Source organism: Hyperolius riggenbachi, chromosome 6 (assembly GCF_040937935.1).
Source record: "Hyperolius riggenbachi isolate aHypRig1 chromosome 6, aHypRig1.pri, whole genome shotgun sequence".
Lineage (NCBI taxonomy): Eukaryota > Metazoa > Chordata > Amphibia > Anura > Hyperoliidae > Hyperolius > Hyperolius riggenbachi.
Window position 1 is genome coordinate 151474264 of NC_090651.1, and position 18774 is coordinate 151493037.

At 42.8% G+C, this 18774-nt stretch overlaps 1 protein-coding gene across 3 annotated transcripts in view; it reads left to right on the top strand.

The window, feature by feature from the left end:
• The window catches only part of CAMSAP2 (calmodulin regulated spectrin associated protein family member 2), a 184211-nt gene extending 165727 nt beyond the window's left edge, over positions 1 to 18484 (top strand). For all 3 annotated transcript variants that reach the window (XM_068240085.1, XM_068240087.1, XM_068240088.1), the window contains 4 exons: positions 4300 to 4372; positions 6215 to 6339; positions 6506 to 6624; positions 18004 to 18484. In XM_068240085.1, the coding sequence (XP_068096186.1) occupies positions 4300 to 4372; positions 6215 to 6339; positions 6506 to 6624; positions 18004 to 18309 (623 nt within the window). In that variant the 3' untranslated portion in view covers positions 18310 to 18484. The remainder of the gene's footprint in view (positions 1 to 4299; positions 4373 to 6214; positions 6340 to 6505; positions 6625 to 18003) is intronic.
• The last annotated feature ends 290 nt before the right edge of the window (positions 18485 to 18774 follow it).

The following is an 18774-nucleotide window of genomic DNA, read 5'->3' on the forward strand; positions in this document are numbered from 1 at the left end:
ACTGGGGTTTGCAAAACACCAGCAAAATCGCTAGGGTTTTCCAGAGCAAATTTTTTTTTAATTTTATTTTTTTTTTAAATTTCAGTTTTTTATTGACCACAAATGCGCTTTTTGAGCAATCACGATTTAACATTTAAACCCCATATGCTCAAAAATCGCTGCATGTACCGCATTTCCGATTTCCGCCAGTCGCTGCAGTGAGATCACAGTGCAGTGCGAAAAAATTATTTTGTATGTCTGTATCTACTTTCCAGGTAGCAAAGCAACAAAATGTGAATATTTTGAATAGCATGATTCTTTTTTATACCTACTGTATGTGGACAGTGATGGTAGTTTGTTTATTGATTATTAAAGAGCCAAGCCTTCCATTAAATCTCCATTTAAGGCTCCCTGCACACTGCAAATCCATTTTCCGATTCTGTTTCCGATTCCGATTTTCAATTCCGATTTTCCCTGAATACATTCAACAGAAAAACAAAAAACGCAGCATGCAGTAAAGATTAAAAATCAGAATCGGATGTAAAAAACGATTAAAAAGCGGAATCGCATGCAGTGTGCAGGGAGCCTAAAGGTGTTTTTTTTTTTCATCCTAAAATTAAACTGATCATCATTCATACAATATAGAAGATGAGAACAGGAAGAAAAGAAAATATAACCTCTGGTTACCTGTGTAAAATGTATGTCAAAAGGATCTGTAGTTCGAGAAATAAGGATACTTCAACCAGACAACTGGGAAAAATGTAAGCGCAAACAAAATTTAACTTTGAAGTTTCCCTATTGGTCAGTAAAGCCATCACATTAAAAGATAAATCCACTTGTACAGCAAAGTGCATCTGGGCTAGTTCACAGTGCCTCAGTTATGTTGCAGAATAACTCTGCATGTTAACTCACTGCCCATACAATTCTATGGAGCTGTTCACAGTGTTGCGTTGGAGGTGCTTAACACCCTAATCCCTCCACCTAATGCCTAACCATCCCCCAACCCCCCCCCCCCCCCCCCCCCTCCCCGTTTAGTAGTGCCTAACATTACCCCTGCCCACCACCATGACTTGAGTGCCTAAAACAAACCTCATAACTCTATAAATTACTATGTAACAGCCGATTATCTACTAGCTGCATTGGGCTCCCAAATCATCGCCAATCACCGCACCCAATTGACCTGATTTTAATATAAAGATGTCTGTGAAACTGCCTGTGCACTCTGCCTATACACTGTGTGCCCACTCTGCCATAGTTGTGGGGATGGGGCTTGCCACTTTATTACCATAATTCCATAAAGCTGTGACATTACAGACCGCACCCCCACATACATAAGGATTGGGTATAATGTTTAAAGCCTCATGTAGTGAAAACATAGCCTAAAACATTGTTTGAATGACGAAGGTACCTGTCTAATTTAAATTTCAGAAATTTGATTTGATTTGCCTTTTGTTGTCAAAGTGTGCTTATTTGAATAAAAATCCTTCAGTATTACCATATATACTCGCATATAAGCCGACCCATGTATAAGCCGAAGTACCCACTTTTCCCTCCGAAACCAGGAAAAAGTGATTGACTTGCGAATAAGCCCCATCCCCAATATAGCCCCCTCCACAGTAGCCAGATGTTCCCCGAGTACAAGCGAGCCCCCACCCTATAGCCAGATGTGCCCCAGGATCATACAGCTGTGTCTCAAAAAAGCCACTAGATGGCACCATAGATATGAGACACAGCAATTGCCACACAGGAAGACTCCCTGATCATTGCACCACTGACACATTGCATGCATGCTCCGCTTCATATGCCAGGGGACACAGGTAGTCTTGAGCAGCACACTCTGCACACCATGTTGCAGGGGATGGAGGGCACAGACACATCAGGGAGCCAGCTGGCTAGAGCAGGATCACTAGTGCGCAATCCTTACGCTTCTCTGCCATTAAAAAAACCTGCTCCACCATCCGTTCTGCTTCATTGACTCGCATATAAGCCAATAACTTTTCAGCACATTTTTTATGCTGAAAAATTAGGCTTATACGCAAGTATATACAGTAAGTGTTTGCAACACTTCCTAATGCCATAGAAGACCATAATAAGAATTGCTGAAAGCTTAGTGAGTTAGGAGTTGTGTGATTGCAGCAGACTATTCAGACCTGCAGTAAGAAAGAATTCATTTTTAACCAGGTCATTGTGGATTCATTTTGAAAGTTTTGAAAGTTCTCAGTCTGTGTATGCAAGTGACTGAAAGGGAACCCAAGGTGGAGATTTAAATAATAATTAAAAAAAAAATGCTCACTGATCGCGGGGGTTAAGTGGATCAAGAAGCCGCCGTCTCTGCCGCTTCCATGGCCTGTATCTTCTTAGTGTAATTTTTGTGACCCCTGAGGTCACAAAGCTGGAAGAGCTGCTCTGTGTGTTTCACACACAGAGCAGCGTGCAGGGAGGCGGGGGAGTGGTTGTGAAGAGGCAGAGCTGCCCAATGGCAGCTGGGGAAGGCCTGCAAGAACTCCTCCAGTGGGTGTTTAAGCAGGCAATACCTCTCCTCCCTTCCCCTCGAGATTGGTGACAATCGCAGCGGTGGGGGAGAACTGACTGGCAGAAGTAGGTAGAGCAGCACACAGAGGTGAACTTCTACACTTTGTGTCTGACTGACGGTTATGGACTCCAGAACAGTGAAAGCTTTCTGACAGGAGTGGCTGTGGGATTTTAACAGGGCTGTGGAGTCGGTCCAAAAATCCACCGACTCCGACTCCGACTCCTCAGTTTAGGATTCCACCGACTCCGACTCCACGACTCCGACTCCTCTAATTTGCATATTACAATTTTGTTGATTAAAAGTATGTAACATGAAATTCGTCTCTTAACTGCCAACGCTTAGGAATTTTACAAGACAACTGAAGTGAGAAGGATATGTAGACTACTATATTTATTCCCTTTAGACTAAAACTAGTCCTTGGTAAGAGTACTTGTAAAAGGTACAGGCCGGAACAAAGAACATCTATCAGGCCCTAGGCAATGTAAGTGTGGGTACATGTAAGAATGATGTGCAGGTACTCTGCAGGGGAATGAGGAGACTGTAAACAGACAACACCTCTGTGTTCAATGTGGACAGCATTCTCAGTGGATTCCTGCAGCTCTGTGGGGAGTGCATATGTAGAGTATAGTACTACTGTGTAACAAAGTAAACCTGAGACAGATGAAATTAAAGTTTTATACATACCTGGGGCTTCCTCCAGCCGCCTTCAGGATAATCAGTCCCTGTATGTCCTCCTCCACCACCTGGATCTTCTGCTATGAGTCCAGGTACTTGAGCCAGTCAGGCGTAGTGCGCATGCACACACTCCGCCGCCAGGAGCATACTACACCTGTGCAGCACTATTGCGCAGGTGCAGAATGTTCCTGGCTGTGGGAGCGGCATGCGGCCGGACAGCGCTGACTGGCTGAATTACCAGGACTCATAGCAGAAGATCCGGGTGGTGGAGGACAGCGAGGGACTGATTAGCCTGAAGGGGGCTGGAGGAAGCCCCAGGTATGTATAAAACTTTACTTTTCATCCGTTTCAGTTACCCTTTAATTTGTAGTCACCAAATTTTAATAACATATCACATTATTTGATTTCATCAGCAAAGGTAGTGCATACATTTGCATAAATCAGCATCAATGCAGAATTATTTCCATCTCGTTGACCATCTCTATTAGTGACACAGCTACACATCAGGCTTTATTCTTACAGCATAGATGTTATTTAGTATATATAAGAGATTCCTGTGTACACATTATATATACAGTCACAATCAGATATGTATATCTGACCTTAAAAATACGGGGACTGCTTTATTGAAGCAGCACAAGTAACTAATTTTGACTGGTTTATTTCATTTTTGTGGACTAAGCACAGCTATTACTGTATATATACATTATTTTTAATGACTATTATCTGAGAAATAGAACATTTTATCATATTTTCTATTTTAATTACAGTTACAAATTCATTAGGAGTCGGAGTCGGAGCATTTTTTCCCGACTCCGACTCCAGGCACCCAAAATTGCCCGACTCCACGACTCCGACTCCACGACTCCGACTCCACAGCCCTGGATTTTAATTTGGGTTAATTAAGCCATGCATTAGATTTCCGTTCTACATAATATCTAGCCGTATGATACATATGGATTTTAAACTCATCTTCATTTAAATCTTTTTATTTAGCAATCTGAGCGTGTATAACCTTATTTAAACTAGTCATAAACTCGTCATCTGAGATATGTGACCACTATTCAGTCTATTTACAGCTCAACTTCTATATAAACTTTTGTCTTGTACAGTGTCTGGTTTTTCTGTCGCTTCTCTGAACACAGGGGACGCTGAAAGTGTGAATTCTGAAAAAAGAACGCCAAGGTAAAATGCCTTCACATGTAAATATAAAGTACAGAAACTACTCCATTTACAGAAGTGTCATGTGCATGGATGTATCCAGCCATAGAAGGAAAAGTTAGGCCTCACTCATACTAAACATATTGCTATCTGTACATTCAATGTGGCACCAACATATTCAGTGCATTTAAGTTGCCTTATTCACATTTTATGTAGTACCACAGGATCCACTATTGATTGCAGCTTTTGATGCACTGTAGAGTTACTGACTTGTGATAAAATGCACTACAGTGAATAAGTTTGTTACTGTATATCACACACAAACACTGGCCACAATACTGTTGTGCTATAATGCACATTATATACAAGGTCTTGTAGATCTGTAAAGTGGTCTAATGTCATGGCTTTACATGTACAGTTGTCAAGTGAATGCTGTAGCTCAGCATATAAAATGCCACAATGATGCTGATTGTACTTTCTTTAAAACTTGAAAGTAAGGTGTATATATATATACTGGATAAGGACTCTGATAATATTGGCAGCGATGCAGCAATGGGTATTGCAGTAGGAAGCAGCATCTTTCTTTCAAGCTAAGAAGCAGGAAAATAGTAGTGAAACATAATATAATTTAATCCAGAAATGTTTTTCAGTGTAAAATGTATCTCTTTTTACTACATTCTAATATTTTTTCAGCTTGCATGCACATTTAAAGTGGATCTGAACTCTTGCACAGGACAGAAGGAAAACAAAGAAATGCACCGTGTGTGTATTTAGAGAGTTTAGGCTGTCTAATTCCCCTTCAGCTGAGGGATCAAATTACAACTTGTGATTAGGCACAGATGTGTCAGCTGACTGCCACCGCAGAGAGGCTAATTTGGAAGCACATGATGTTAGCAATGTCTGCTTCCAAGAAAGCAGGAAGTAGCAACGCTGCAGATTTATTGTAGGATTTGTATCAACTGTAATAAAAAAATATTTTTCTTTAAAAGTTTGTATGCTGCTGCTTATCTTTTAGAGCAGGGAGGAAGTTCTGAGTTCAGGTCGTCTTTAATGCATATTGTATGCAGCTTGGAGCTGGGCTAATCAAAATTGGTTTATATGACTGGCCCAGTTCCAAGTTGCATGTAATTTGCATTGACCATTTGTGCATCTAATGTATTTTGATCCGAGCCAGTAATCCCCCCGCACACATGTATACACACGGGTTAGGGGATGCTGATGCTACAGTGGCACCATGGTTACAGGAGGGGCGGGGGAGAAGAGTGATGACATCACCTGCACTATCCAGTCAGTTATGCAGTAAGAGCTTAACCATGCTGTATTTCTTAGCTGTAAGTCCCCATTCACACTAGAGCGTTTTGCCGCGATTTCGGCAAAACGCTCAAACACTAACGCTTTTTAAAAGTGCTCACGTAATGAAACCCAAATTGCCCAAACGCAAACGCGTAGCCTGCACCATTTTCAGGTAATTTCCAGGCGATCGCGTTTCAGTGCTATAGAAGCGCTAAACGCGATACCGCCAAAATCGCTGCACTGTACAGTGATTTTTTTTCCACGTGAAATCGCGGAAAAATCACTCCTGCAAAACGCCAGCAATTTTGAAAACGCGGGTGTGAATAGAGCCTAAAGGGAGAGCAGTAGCACTATGTCATTGGGCTATCTGGATAACACAAATTGCTGAACAGATATTTTGTTTATTCTATATCTTACCCTTTTACTTACCTTTCTGCCTGGAGCTCAGCTTTTAAACCATCCACAGCATAACACCAATCGTGCTTACATAACTGGAACATGATCTGTATGAGTAGGCATTGAATGATGTATTTCTCCTGCTGCCACTGTTACCTGACTTGCACCATTATTCAGCCCCTTTAGGTCTGAGTCTGTGGAAGGATTTCTGTCTCCTGGTCGATGTGGCAGTCGGAATGGGGAAAAAGATTGGGAAAATGCCTCCACTACTTCTTCAGTCACTTCAGCAACAGAATACACAGGTAAGAAATGTTGGTATATACCAGATACACGGTATATGTTTCTATTATCTTATTATATACAAGTAGGTAACCCTGTTTTCAATTTATACTATATTATCTCCCATATCTTCCATTGTTGGTTTATCCTGTATTTTATCACTGGATAAAGACAATCTATTTCCCACAGGACCAAAGCTGTACAAAGAGCCCAGCGCTAAATCCAATAAATATATCATCCAGAATGCCATCTCTCATTGTTGTCTGGCTGGCAAAGTCAATGAAGGCCAGAAGAACAAAATATTGGAGGTCAGTATTTTTTGGATTTTACATACACCTTCAAATTAAATACTGTCAAAAGTTGTGTACATTTTTATATTTTTATACTTTTATAAAATTTTATTGAGTGTTAGCGAAGTGAACAAAGAAGAATATATCTTGATACCCCACGCAGGGGCAAAAAGTAATAGCAAGATGCATGAACAAACAAAAACAGTAACAACATGTTAAAACAGGAACAAGGTACCTATGGGAGCAAAATAAGGGACTAGAATAGTACAGGAAGTGATAAAGGATCATGCTAAATATGACAAGTATACTGCCAGCCATTTTAGGTAAAGAAAATGGAATAACAAAGACCATTGTTATCAGCATAGTCAATCCAGGGTGACCATGTGTTGGTAAACTGTAGCATCCGGTCCTCTGATATAGCTATCATTCTCTCCAAAATCCTAACTCTGTGAACTTTACTAATCACGTGGTCTAAAGATAGGAAGGGATCCTTCCAGCGAGAGGCTAAGTATGTTTTTGCGGAATTTAGGATATGCTGGACTAGCCTGCGAGCTGGGCATTTCATGTTATTGGGCTTGTCACCCATCAAAAAGACAAATGGAGTGGGAGAAAATTATATCTGAAGAACAGATGCTATCAGTCCAGCTACTTGTGACCAGAATCTGGCAACCAGGGGGCAGGACCACCACAAATGAGCCAGAGTTCCCTTAGTGCCGCAGCCTCGGTAGCATAAGGCGGAAGCTTGAGGAAAGATGCCAGAGACCCGCTCCGGAGTTAGGTAAGCTCTATGAAGGAGTTTAACATTGGTCTCTAGTATAGAGTAGTAAAGGCTTCCTTTCATAAGGGTTTCAAAAGAATGTGCCCACCTTTTGGGTGTAAGATGAAAGTTGAGGTCAGCTTCCCATTTCTCCAGAACGGTGTCCATAGCAGCTTGGGCTTGGATGGCCAATTGGGTATATATATATATATATATATATATATATATATATATATATATATATATATATATATGAGATAATACCGCCCTCTAAAGGTGAAACTTTGCAGAATTTCTCTGAAGATGAAAAAATTGATGGGGTCTACAAGAAAGCGATTCAGATAATGTGGGGGGGGGGGGGGGGGGGGGGGGGGATCAGGATCCCCAGCCTTTGAAATTTAGCTAAATTAGTATGTTGGGAGGTGATTAGCCACTTCAAGTCTGAGTTTAGGCCTGGGGGGAAGTCAGGGTTACCAAATAGTCGGGTAGATAAGGAGGGGGAAGCTTGTAAGCTTAAAACGCAGCGGTATCTTTTCCAAATCTTTAGGGTATGTAGAGTATAGGGGGAGGCAGACAGAAGGTGAAAGGGATGTACCAATGAGGACCAAACTAAGGACTCAACTGTGAATGGTTTCAGGAGGGATGATTCAATGTTGACCCAGAGAGGCGCGCTGGATCCGGCCTGTGAGGGCGGGATATGGGCTAGTTGGGCAGCTATATAATAGTTGTAAAAATTGGGAACAGCAGGGCCTCCTGCATATTTAGTGAGTTGCATCCACTTAAAGGATATTCGGGGAGGCTTGTGGGCCCATATAAATTTAGAGACTTCTCTTTGGAGAGGAGCCAAGGAATCCTTAAGGACTAGGATGGGGAGGACTCTGACATAATAGAGGATCTTAGGGAGCAGGGTCATGCGAACAGCATGAATCCTTCCGCTAAGAGAGATTGGGAGCTTAGTCCAGGTAGCGAGTAGGTTTAGGAGGTTAGATAGGAGAGGAGTGTAATTAATATGAAACATGTCAGAGGGATTTTTAGCGAGTTTCACTCCTAAATATTTCACATATTTATGTTGGATTTGAAACCCAAAATGAGAGGCAAGGGCAGTACCGTTGGGGCTAGGAATATTGCAGGGTAGAAGTTCTGATTTTGTAATAGTCAGTGATAGGCCAGATAAGTCTTTAAAATTTGACAAAAGGTTTAGTAATAGGGGTATAGATGTTGTAGGACTGATTAAAGTTAAGGCCAGGTCGTCCGCGAATAGTAATATTTTGTAGGAGCGTCTACCTATTTGATAACCCTGAATGTCTGATGCCTGCCTAACCTTAATTGCAAGAGGATCCATGCATAGCGCAAATAACGCTGGAGATAGGGGGCAGCCTTGCAGTGTTCCCCTTTCTATTTTAATTGAGGGTTGACGTGTGGAGGGAAGTTTGAGGGATGCGGTCGGAAGGGAGTACAGCGATTTGATTGCCTGGAGAAAGGAGCCAGTGATACCAAATCTCCGTAGAGTGTGAAGCATAAAGGGCCAAGACAAGGTATCGAAGGCCTTTTCAATATCAAGAAGGAGCACTGCTAGGGGATGTTTAAGACGATGGGAGTGGTGGATAATATTAAGGAGTTTCCGAATATTGTCGGAGGCCTGGCGTAGGGGAATAAATCCCACCTGATCTTTGTGGATGAGTGAAGGTAGCAATTTATTGAGACGAGAAACAAGGACTGAGGTAAAAAAAAATTATATTCGGAGTTTAGAAGGGATATGGGGCGGTAGTTGGGGGGATTTAGAGGGTCGCGACCTGCTTTTGGGATAACTACTATTGAGGAAGCTAAGAATTCAGGGGGGACCGGAGCCCCTCTGAGGATAGAGTTAAATAATGCAGTTAGATGGGGGATCAGAATGGCAGAGAACTTCTTATAGTAGGAGGCAGCAAAGCTGTCAGGGCCTGGGGCTTTATGGCTCTTGAGATGTTTTATAACCTCTTCAACTTCATCTGAGGAGATAGGAAGGTTAAGTGAGCTCGCTAATAAGGGCAAAAGGCATGGGATTGGCAAATTAGAAAAGAAGGATTGAGGGTCTTGCGCGGGCGGGGAGGAATAATAGCAGTGAGGTATAATATTGAAGAAAGAGATCCTGAATTTCGTCAGGGTTGCAGGTTTCCCTGCCATTAGGGAGCCTGATCTTCCTGACACTATTCAGCTGTTGTTTCTCCCTGAGTTTGGCAACAAGCCAACGGTCAGGTTTATTGAGTAGTTTGTGACAACGGGATTGAGTCCACTGATATACCTTCTCAGCCTGGTGAGAGAGAAGGAGGTCGATTTGTACTTTGGTGTCTTTGATTAATTTGTATAGATATAACGAGGGGGAGGCCTGGTGTTCAGCTACAAGTTTATTTAATTTATATTGTAGGTTGCATAGGGATTCAGAGTGCTCCCTCTTGATATGCGAGGCTAGCCTAATAATTTGGCCTCTGGTATAAGCCTTGTGGGACAACCATAAGGAGGATTTGGCTATACCCGGGTTATTGTTAATGTCGAAAAATTCTGTAAGTTGTTGAGATAAGTCAGCAACTACTGTGGGATTGGTTAGAAGGGATTCATTTAATCACCAAGAGCGGTTAAGGTATTTTGGAGACTGAGAGTTGAAAGCAGCTAGGACCATGTCATGGTCCAACCATGAGCACGGTATATAGCGTGCGAAGATTAGATTAAGAATGCTATCAGCATTAGTGAAGATGAGATCGATACGTGAGTGCGAGTGATGCTGAGGAGAGTAATATGTGTAACCCTTAGCTTGCCCATGGAATTCCCTCCACACGTCAACTAAAGATAAGGATTCCAACATTTTATGAAGAGATTTTAGCTTGGTCTGGGTCAACCTGTAGTCACATGATGTAGAGGAGTCAAGGTTAGGGACAAGGTTGAAGTCTCCACACCAATTGAGGTGATCATAGTTGAAAGTCGAGAGGTGGTTTATGCAAGCCGTAAAGGTTGCTAGGGGATCACTCGGGTGAGAATAGGAGACTAGGCATACTCATTTTGAGTGAAGCGTACCAAGCAGAATAAGGAAACGACCTAGGTTGTCAGGAATAGCCTGTTTCACCTCCAGGGGAAATGCGTTATGAAGGAGTAGAGCAACTCCAAGAGTCTTCCTGGTGGGGGAAGAGGCTAGATAGACTCGCCTATATTGTGCATGAATAAATTTTGGAAAGGAAGTTTGAGTAAAATGGGTCTCCTGCAAGGCAATTACATCAGGCTTGTGAGACAAATAGCTTTGCATGGCCTTTCGTCGTTTAGGGGGGGAATTAAACCCACGAACATTGTGAGAGATAATTCTACACATGGGGAATAATTAGGTGGTATACGCTAATAGCCATGATAATAATGATAGATCTGATTTTGGGAGATATGCTGTCATATAAGCCCTTACAGTGCATAGGTAATAGGGTGCAGCGAGGTACCATAAATAAAGTAAACTGTAAAACAAGAACAACATGAAAAAAACAAAAAATAGAGGAAAATATTCCTCTCCAGGCGATTCACAGATGTAGGGGACCATAGTAGTGGGACCCACATGCGTGAATCTAGTTGAGGGACAACATAACTGTATCCGGAGAACCTGAAAAATAAAAGGTTAATTAGAAAGAATGTAAACCTCAATATTGCAGAGGGAGGCTAACATAAAACGGCAATAAAGGCAATAATAGCAAAATAACTTGTTCTAGAGAGAGAAATCATTGCCAAACTCAGGAGATATAAAGTAAAGTAGTAACTGAATGGTAGGATCGAGATGGCCAAGTCAAATAACAGGAGTGGTGCAGCCCAAAGTGACAACGTACGTAGGGGAGAAGCCTCAGGCCATGGGCGTATAAGGCGCAAGTTGAAAGAGGTGGCGGAGAAAAAAAGTAAAAGGGCCAGAGGACTAAGCCAGAAAGGCTCCGTGGTGGAAACAGGCATACACTCATAGAGTTCAATAACAGTACTTCCAACATGGAGAAAAATAAAATTAAAAACATTAAAAATGAAAACAGTTGGCCATCCATACGATACCTACAAATCATAGTCAGATTGTCTGGGAAGAATAGGCCGGCGAAGGGGGAGGAAGAAGGATTCTCAGGTTCGGCGTTGTCTGCGGTGGGTGACTTCAGTCCAGACTCGAGTCGGTCTCGGGGAGCATTGTGGAAGCGGCACCGCAGAATGAGGGGGTAGTTGTATACTAGATTGCTCCAGAGCTAAGCTTCAGTGAATGACTTGCAGGCAAAGTTCCGATTGTTGTATTGGAAACACAAAAAGAAGGGGAAACCCCATTTGTATTTAACAGAGGCTGCAGTCGGGGCTTGGATTGCTGGTAGCATGTCTCTTCTCCTTGCCAACGTGAGGGGAGAGAGGTCAGCATAAAGGCGAACTGAATTGGGGAGGCCTGGGAGCTCGTTCAAAGGCCTCGCGGCAGTTAGTATGGCGTCTCGCATCTCCTCATGTTGCATCTTTAAGATAATGTCCCGGGGGAGATCGGTATTGCGAGGGCGCTGCAGGGCCCGGTGTATGCGGACAATTCTAAACTCCTGAGGGTCAAGCTGCGGGAGGAGAGCAGCGAAGAGATTAAGGGCAGTCTCTTTTAGGTTGGTAATAGATTCCGGGACCCCCCCGTATGCGAATGTTCGCTCTTCGGGACCTGTTCTCAAGGTCCTCTAGTTTCGGTTCCATAGTCTGGATCTTTTCGTCCTGGTCATCTATCTGTAGTTTGTCGGCAGCAACAGCGTCCACTAAGGAGTCGGCCTGCTTTTTAAGAGTAGCTACCCGTTCACCCACCTCTTTAATCTGGTTGGAGAGGTCCGTCACAGCCGTCGCCAGTTTTTGTTTAAAGAGCCTGCTGATGTCCCTGTAGAGCTGCTGGGATTGTTGGCTCGTAAGAGGGACCTCCACGGCGGATTGCGGTGATTCAGGTAGGGAGGCAGGCGAGCCAGGCTTCAGGGAAGGAGGCTGAGATACAGGCGCAGATGAGGTGGTGGCGGCCATCTTGGACCTCGTGGCTGCAGGCCCGAAGTGGTCTGTGAGTTTATGTTGCTTGTTTTGCTTCTTGGGTGCCTCGGGCCGGGACGAAGTATCCTTCTTTCCCCTCCTGGACATCTCACCGAGTAAGGTTGGAGAGAAAGTGCCGGGTTTTGGAGAGTGCAAGGCTAATGCTGGGCAAAATCAGGAAGCCGGAGACGGAGCTCAGCCAACTAGCGACTGCTCATGGCGACTCCGAGCATGCGCCCACATTTTTATACTTTAAAGTGTACCTGAAGTGGTGTACAAACCTTGTAAACTGAAAATAATCCCCATATAACAGAACTCACAATTCCAAAGATGTTTTCTCTTGCTCGTTAGTGTAGCGGAGTAATCCCCTCTGTTAACTACTTTAGGACCGCGCTGATTGAAATCTACGCCCTCTTTTGATGGCAATCTGGCTGCCAGGGTGTGGATTTCAATAAACTGACGCTGCACGTTCTCGGCGCTTTCGTTGCTCCTGACGATCTTGCCGCTGTTTCCCTGACACAGCTCACTTGCTCTGCCGTCTCTATAACGGCAGAGCTCTGTGATCGGGTCAGGAGCCGATTACATTGGCTCCTGACCCTGTCTATCAAACGTAAGCAGCTCCCATTGGGTTACATTGATAGGCAGGGTCAGGAGCCAATGAAAGCAGCTCCTGACCGGCTCACAGGAACTCTGCCATCATAGAGACAGCAGAGTGGGCGGCCCAGGTTCTCGACATTCAGTGGTGACAGCGATTGCGGCGGGTACATCATTACTCGTCGGTGTTCCACCATTTCTGTACCAGTGGTCTCTGGTCCTTTAAGGGGGTAGAGACCGCTGGTACTTAAGTGGTTAAAGAGGGATTGTCGGCCACAAAATCAAATGTCATTTACCCACTGTTCTGTATCTATTGTGCAGCCTGGAACCTCTCTCTGCTTTGCAAGCACTGTAATCTATTCAGAGGTGTTTCTACTGTAATAAATCTTATCTATCAGCCTGGCTCTTATTTAGTACATTGCCGACATGAAGGAAGCTTATCATCACCCCTCCCACATTCCTGCTCCTCAATGATTGGCTGAGTGCAGTTCAATGCTGCTGAAATACAAACTCTATGCCTGTGCTCTCTTTGTGCTGTGTTTACAAAGCAAGCTAGCAATGACAGATTCTAGGAGAGAGAAAGAAAAAAAAAAAAAAAGAGTAAGGGAGGAAAATTACATCAGTATTGGTTTCAGTCAGAGAGAACCAGAATTCTCTTTATTTACTATATACAATTCACTGAAATCATAACCTGGACAGTACAATACATCTTTTATGTAAATAGAGCAAGTAGTTATCTACAAAATAATCCAGAACTATGGCCTAGGATACCGTTGTTATGCAGATGACACACAACTGTATCTGTCCTTCAAGCCTGGCACCCAAGACCCATCAGCATCCATAAATGCGTCTCTAGTGGATTTACAAAATTGGATGAACACCAGCTGGCTGAGGCTGAACTCTGACAAAACAGAGGTGTTGGTGGTAGGTGGTCCACACATGATGGATAAAGTTCAAAACAGTCACCACCTCAAACTAGCAATTGCGGGAGATACTGTACAGTATCAAGACTCTGTGCAAAATCTTGGGGTGATCCTGGATGGAAATCTAAAACTCAGACAGCAGGTATCCGCTGTTGTCAAGTCTTCCTTCTTCCATCTAAGAAATATAGCGAAAATCAAACACCTTATCCCAGCTGAAGACCTACCTGCCCTGGTTCATGCATTTGTATCCTCCCGCCTAGACTACTGCAACGCCCTGTTCATCGGATCTACAGATAAGGTTCTGCGCCCCTTACAATTAGTACAGAATGCTGCAGTCAGACTCCTAGCCAATGCCCCCCGCAGCTCACACATCACCCCAGTACTGCAAACTCTTCACTGGTTGCCAGTAAAATAGAAAATCCATTTTAAGATCTGCCTGCTGACATCCAAGGCTCTACACCACATGGGACCCAAATACATAGCGGATCTATTGGAACTTTATGCCCCTCCACGCACCCTCCACTCTGCCAACAAGATGAAGCTGGTTATTCCCAGGATACACTTAACATTTGGTGCTCGGGCCTTTTCCTATGCAGCCCCTACTCTATGGAACTTACTTCCACAATCAGTACGAGAGGCTCCGTCTCTGGGCAGCTTTAAAAAGAGGCTAAAAACTCACCTCTTTTCCTGAGCCTTTGAGACTGCATAATGCCGGGTCACAGCGCTTTGAGTCCCCAGGGAGAAAAGCGCTATAAAAATATTGTTATTGTTACTTATAAATGTTTTTTTTTTTTCCTGGCATAGTATGGCTTACCCTGTTACTTTAAGCTCCAGATAAAGCTGACTGTCAGAGCACTCACTTAGAAATTAACCTAGATGCAATGCCAGATACCATCTAGTGCAGCATAAATGTTTACTACTTCCTCCGGACCTTTGCTTGTGTGAGTGAGCTGGGTGACTTTTACCTCACATTGTTGGTGTTGAGTGGTGTGGCAAACATTGCCTTCGACGTAAAGTGGACCTAAACCCAGAACTTTCTCTCTGCTCTAAAAGATAAGCAACAGCATCACAACCTTTAAAGAAAGACATTTATTTGTTACAGCTTACAGAACTCCTACAATAAATAGTAAGTGTCTAGTTCCTGGTTTTCATGGGAGCACAGAAAGAGTATCCTCCTGTGTTCACATATTAGCAAAGAAGTCAGCACATCCATGGCACAGAGCTGACAGCTCAAATTACACTTGTGATTACTCCCAGATTAGAGGAAAGTAGGCTGTTTTATGTAGTAACTGGATAGTGTAATGGTTAAGGGCTCTGCCTCTGATACAGGCGACCTGGGTTCGAATCTCGGCTCTGCCTGTTCAGTAAGCAAGCACCTATTCAGTAGGAGCCCTTGGGCAAGTCTCCCTAACAGTACGACTGCCTATAGAGCGCGTCCCAGTGGCTGCAGCTCTGGTGCTTTGAGTCCGCCAGGAGAAAAGCGCGATTTAAATGTTTTGTGTTTGTTTTGTTTTATCTAAATACACATACAGGGTGGGTTTCTCTGTGTTTTCCTCATCTCCTGTGCAAGAGTTTAGGCTAAACTGAGAAGGATATGATGTTTCCTTTTAAACAATACCAGTTGCCTGGTAGTCCTGCTGATCTCTTTGCTGCAATAGTGGCTGAATCACACACCTGAAACAAGCATGCAGCTTATCCAGTCTGACTTCAGTCAGAGCACCTGATCTGCATGCTTATTCAGGGGCTGTGGCTGAAAGTATTAGAGACACAGGATCAGCAGGAGAGTCAGGCAACTGGTAATATTTTAAAAGGAAAAATACATGTCCTTCTCAGTTTAGGTTCCCCTTAAGCCCAGGGAAGCTGCCCTAGCTTTTGCCCAGAGCTTAAAGTGGACCCAAATTAAAAATACAAGATTTCAGAAATAAAATCTATTTTCTAAATTATAATAATAAATAGCAACCTTTTTTGAGCTGCATGATGACAACTATAAAATATTTTACATTTAATGGAGGAACCCCTCCCTTCCTTTAAAATTGCCGGGATTTTTCCGGCAAACTGGTGGAGTAGATAGTGTCCGGCAATGGAGGAATTGCTAATGGCTGCCCCCAGTATAACCCTAGCTATGAAAAGAGAAGGGTGAAAAGCATGCACTGAAATGATCATAGGTTTGAAGGAGTGTTTATTTATCTTTGTATGTGTCAGAGTGGTGCAACTAAATATTTTTAATTAAAAAAATGTTTGGTTTGGGTCCGCTTTAATTGGAGGCAGTTAGGCCTCTATACTTAAAAGAATGACAAAATGGAGCTTTAGAATTGTGCATGCAGGAACCCTATCACCAGGGGTTTTGTACCGCTCCAAGTGTGCATTAAAGCAGACCCAAACCAAACATTTTTTTAATTCAAAATATTTAGTTGCACCACTCTGACACATACAAAGATAAATAAACACTCCTGCAAGCCTATGAGCATTTCTGTCCATACTTTTCACCCTTCTCTTTTCATAACTAGGGTTATACAGGTGGCAGCCATTAGCAATTACTCCTTTGCCGGACACCTCCAACTCCACCAGTTTGCTGGATTCTGTCCCGGCAATATGAAAGGAAGGGAGGGGTTTCTCCAATAAATGTAAAATATTTTATATTTGTCATCATGCAGCTGAAAAAAAGGCTGCTATTTATTATTATAATTTAGAAAATAGATTTTATTTCTGAAATCTTGTATTTTTAAATTGGGTCCACTTTAAAGTAAATCCAACAGCTGTCTCTGCTGTGAATAAAACAGGCTGCCTACTGTAGAAATGAGGGGAGTCACTGGAAACAAAAGTAGCTTAACAGCTGATAGCAAAACCTTTCATTTAGAGAAGTTAAGCTGTAATGCTGGCTGCACATGATGCGTTTTTTCGGTTGATTTCCCGTTCGATCGATTTTCAATTCGTCTTTCCACTCTATTTCCCACTCGATTCTCCTATATTTTCTTATCAATTTCCATTCACATCTATGAGAAATCGAGCGGTAAAATGATCGAGAGTAATATCGAACATGACGGAATTTATCAATCGAACGTATCTATCGAATGGGAAAACAATGAATGATATAACACTGGAGGTTAGGATGAAGATTTATGAACAAGTGCATCAGTTAAGCTGCGTACACACATGCGACTATAGTCGTTTGAAACAATCGTTCCCCGTTCAAACGACGATCGTTTAAAAAAAAGCAGCCAACGACCATTAAGTCTAACAACGGACGAGCTAGATCGTTAAAAACGAACGATCTAGCTTGCCGGATTTTTCCCAATGACGATCGTTTGCAAAAGTAGTTCATCGTTGGAAACGGTCGTTCCTACTAGGCTTGACATGCACATTTCGCTATTTCTCCATGGAACTTTTCATTTTGATGCGCAAGCGCAATAGTTGCTTTACGTGATGTAACGTTCGTTCTAACGATCAGATCGTTACACACTTTTAAAAGCTAACTTTACTTAGGTGGTTCGCATGTGTGTACGTAGCTTTAGGGTAATCAGTTTACAGGAAAAGCTCTGCAACACATATGAAAACAGCTTTGCACATCTGCCACACAAAAGCATCTGAAAATTCTAATTCCTATACTCTTCCTTGGCACCATATTCAAATATACCCATTGTGCCAGCCACCGGTGTGCTTGTTGTACTGCAAACAGTAGTCGTTTCTCAGCACTATACAAGTCTCATAAATGCCCCCCTGACAATGACGGCAAATAATTGCTGGATTTAGCCATAACTGTTACACTGCAAATACAAAAAAAGGACTTGTCCTACAAAAAAAATATACATAATGCATGTCTGTATTTTTGCTTTAAATGGTGGGGTGTCTATTGGCAGTGCTCCCTTATTAGAAACCATTTGAAGTGCAACAAAGAAAGAGGTCCAATCCAGATGTAAACAGAACAATGTTCATTGGCCATAGTTATTAAATCTGATATAACATATTTCATTTAAATAAAAAAAAAAGTTTGAATCTTCATTTTCTTTTAAGGTTTAGTTTATTTTTGGATTTAGAGTTGGCAGGTATTCTCTGTTGCATGGACTATTTGTAGAAACATTCTAACCTTACTTTTTTCCTCTACCATCACAGGAAATGGAGAAATCGAATGCCCACAATTTCCTGATCCTGTTCCGCGACTCAGGATGCCAGTTCCGATCAGTGTATACTTACTTTCCAGAAACAGAGGACATTAGTAAGCTGGTGGGAATAGGTCCTCGTTCCATATCCCGGAAAATGATTGACGGCCTTTACAAGTACAACTCTGATCGCAAGCAATTCAGCCACATCCCAGCCAAAACCATGTCAGCCAGTGTTGACGCTGTGACTATTCACAGCCACCTATGGCAGGCTAAGAGACCTGCCACTCCCAAAAAACTTCTCTCCCCCAAGGCATAGCAGAGGCTGGCAAGGAAAGACCCACCTGACATTTTCGTGAAATGATTAGTATTTTGTTGCCAATGACACTCTTGTTGGGTGAACACAGACTCTTCCGATTGCTGTCTTTACACACAACTGGAATGTAGGACAGTATTGTTTAGGGCTGGGAGAGGGTGGGAAGCGAAAAACGAAGCGGGTGGGAGGTTATTTATCACAAAAGTTTTTTCATTCACATAAATGGGAGGGTAAGCTATGTGTTTATTTGAATTCAAAGTGCACGTGCGATTTTAACTTTTGACATTGAAGCACTGACATCTGTCCATCTTAGGTGAGTGGAATGACTTGACATCTCCAGCCTTATAGGTTTCTTTTTTTTATTCTGTGTCTGCGTGTGCAAGATAATGTTGAGTTCATATGCGTGAATTGGATGTTATTTCCTGTTGTGCCGACTGGGGAATTTGTGACATGAGAAAAAGTTTAAAA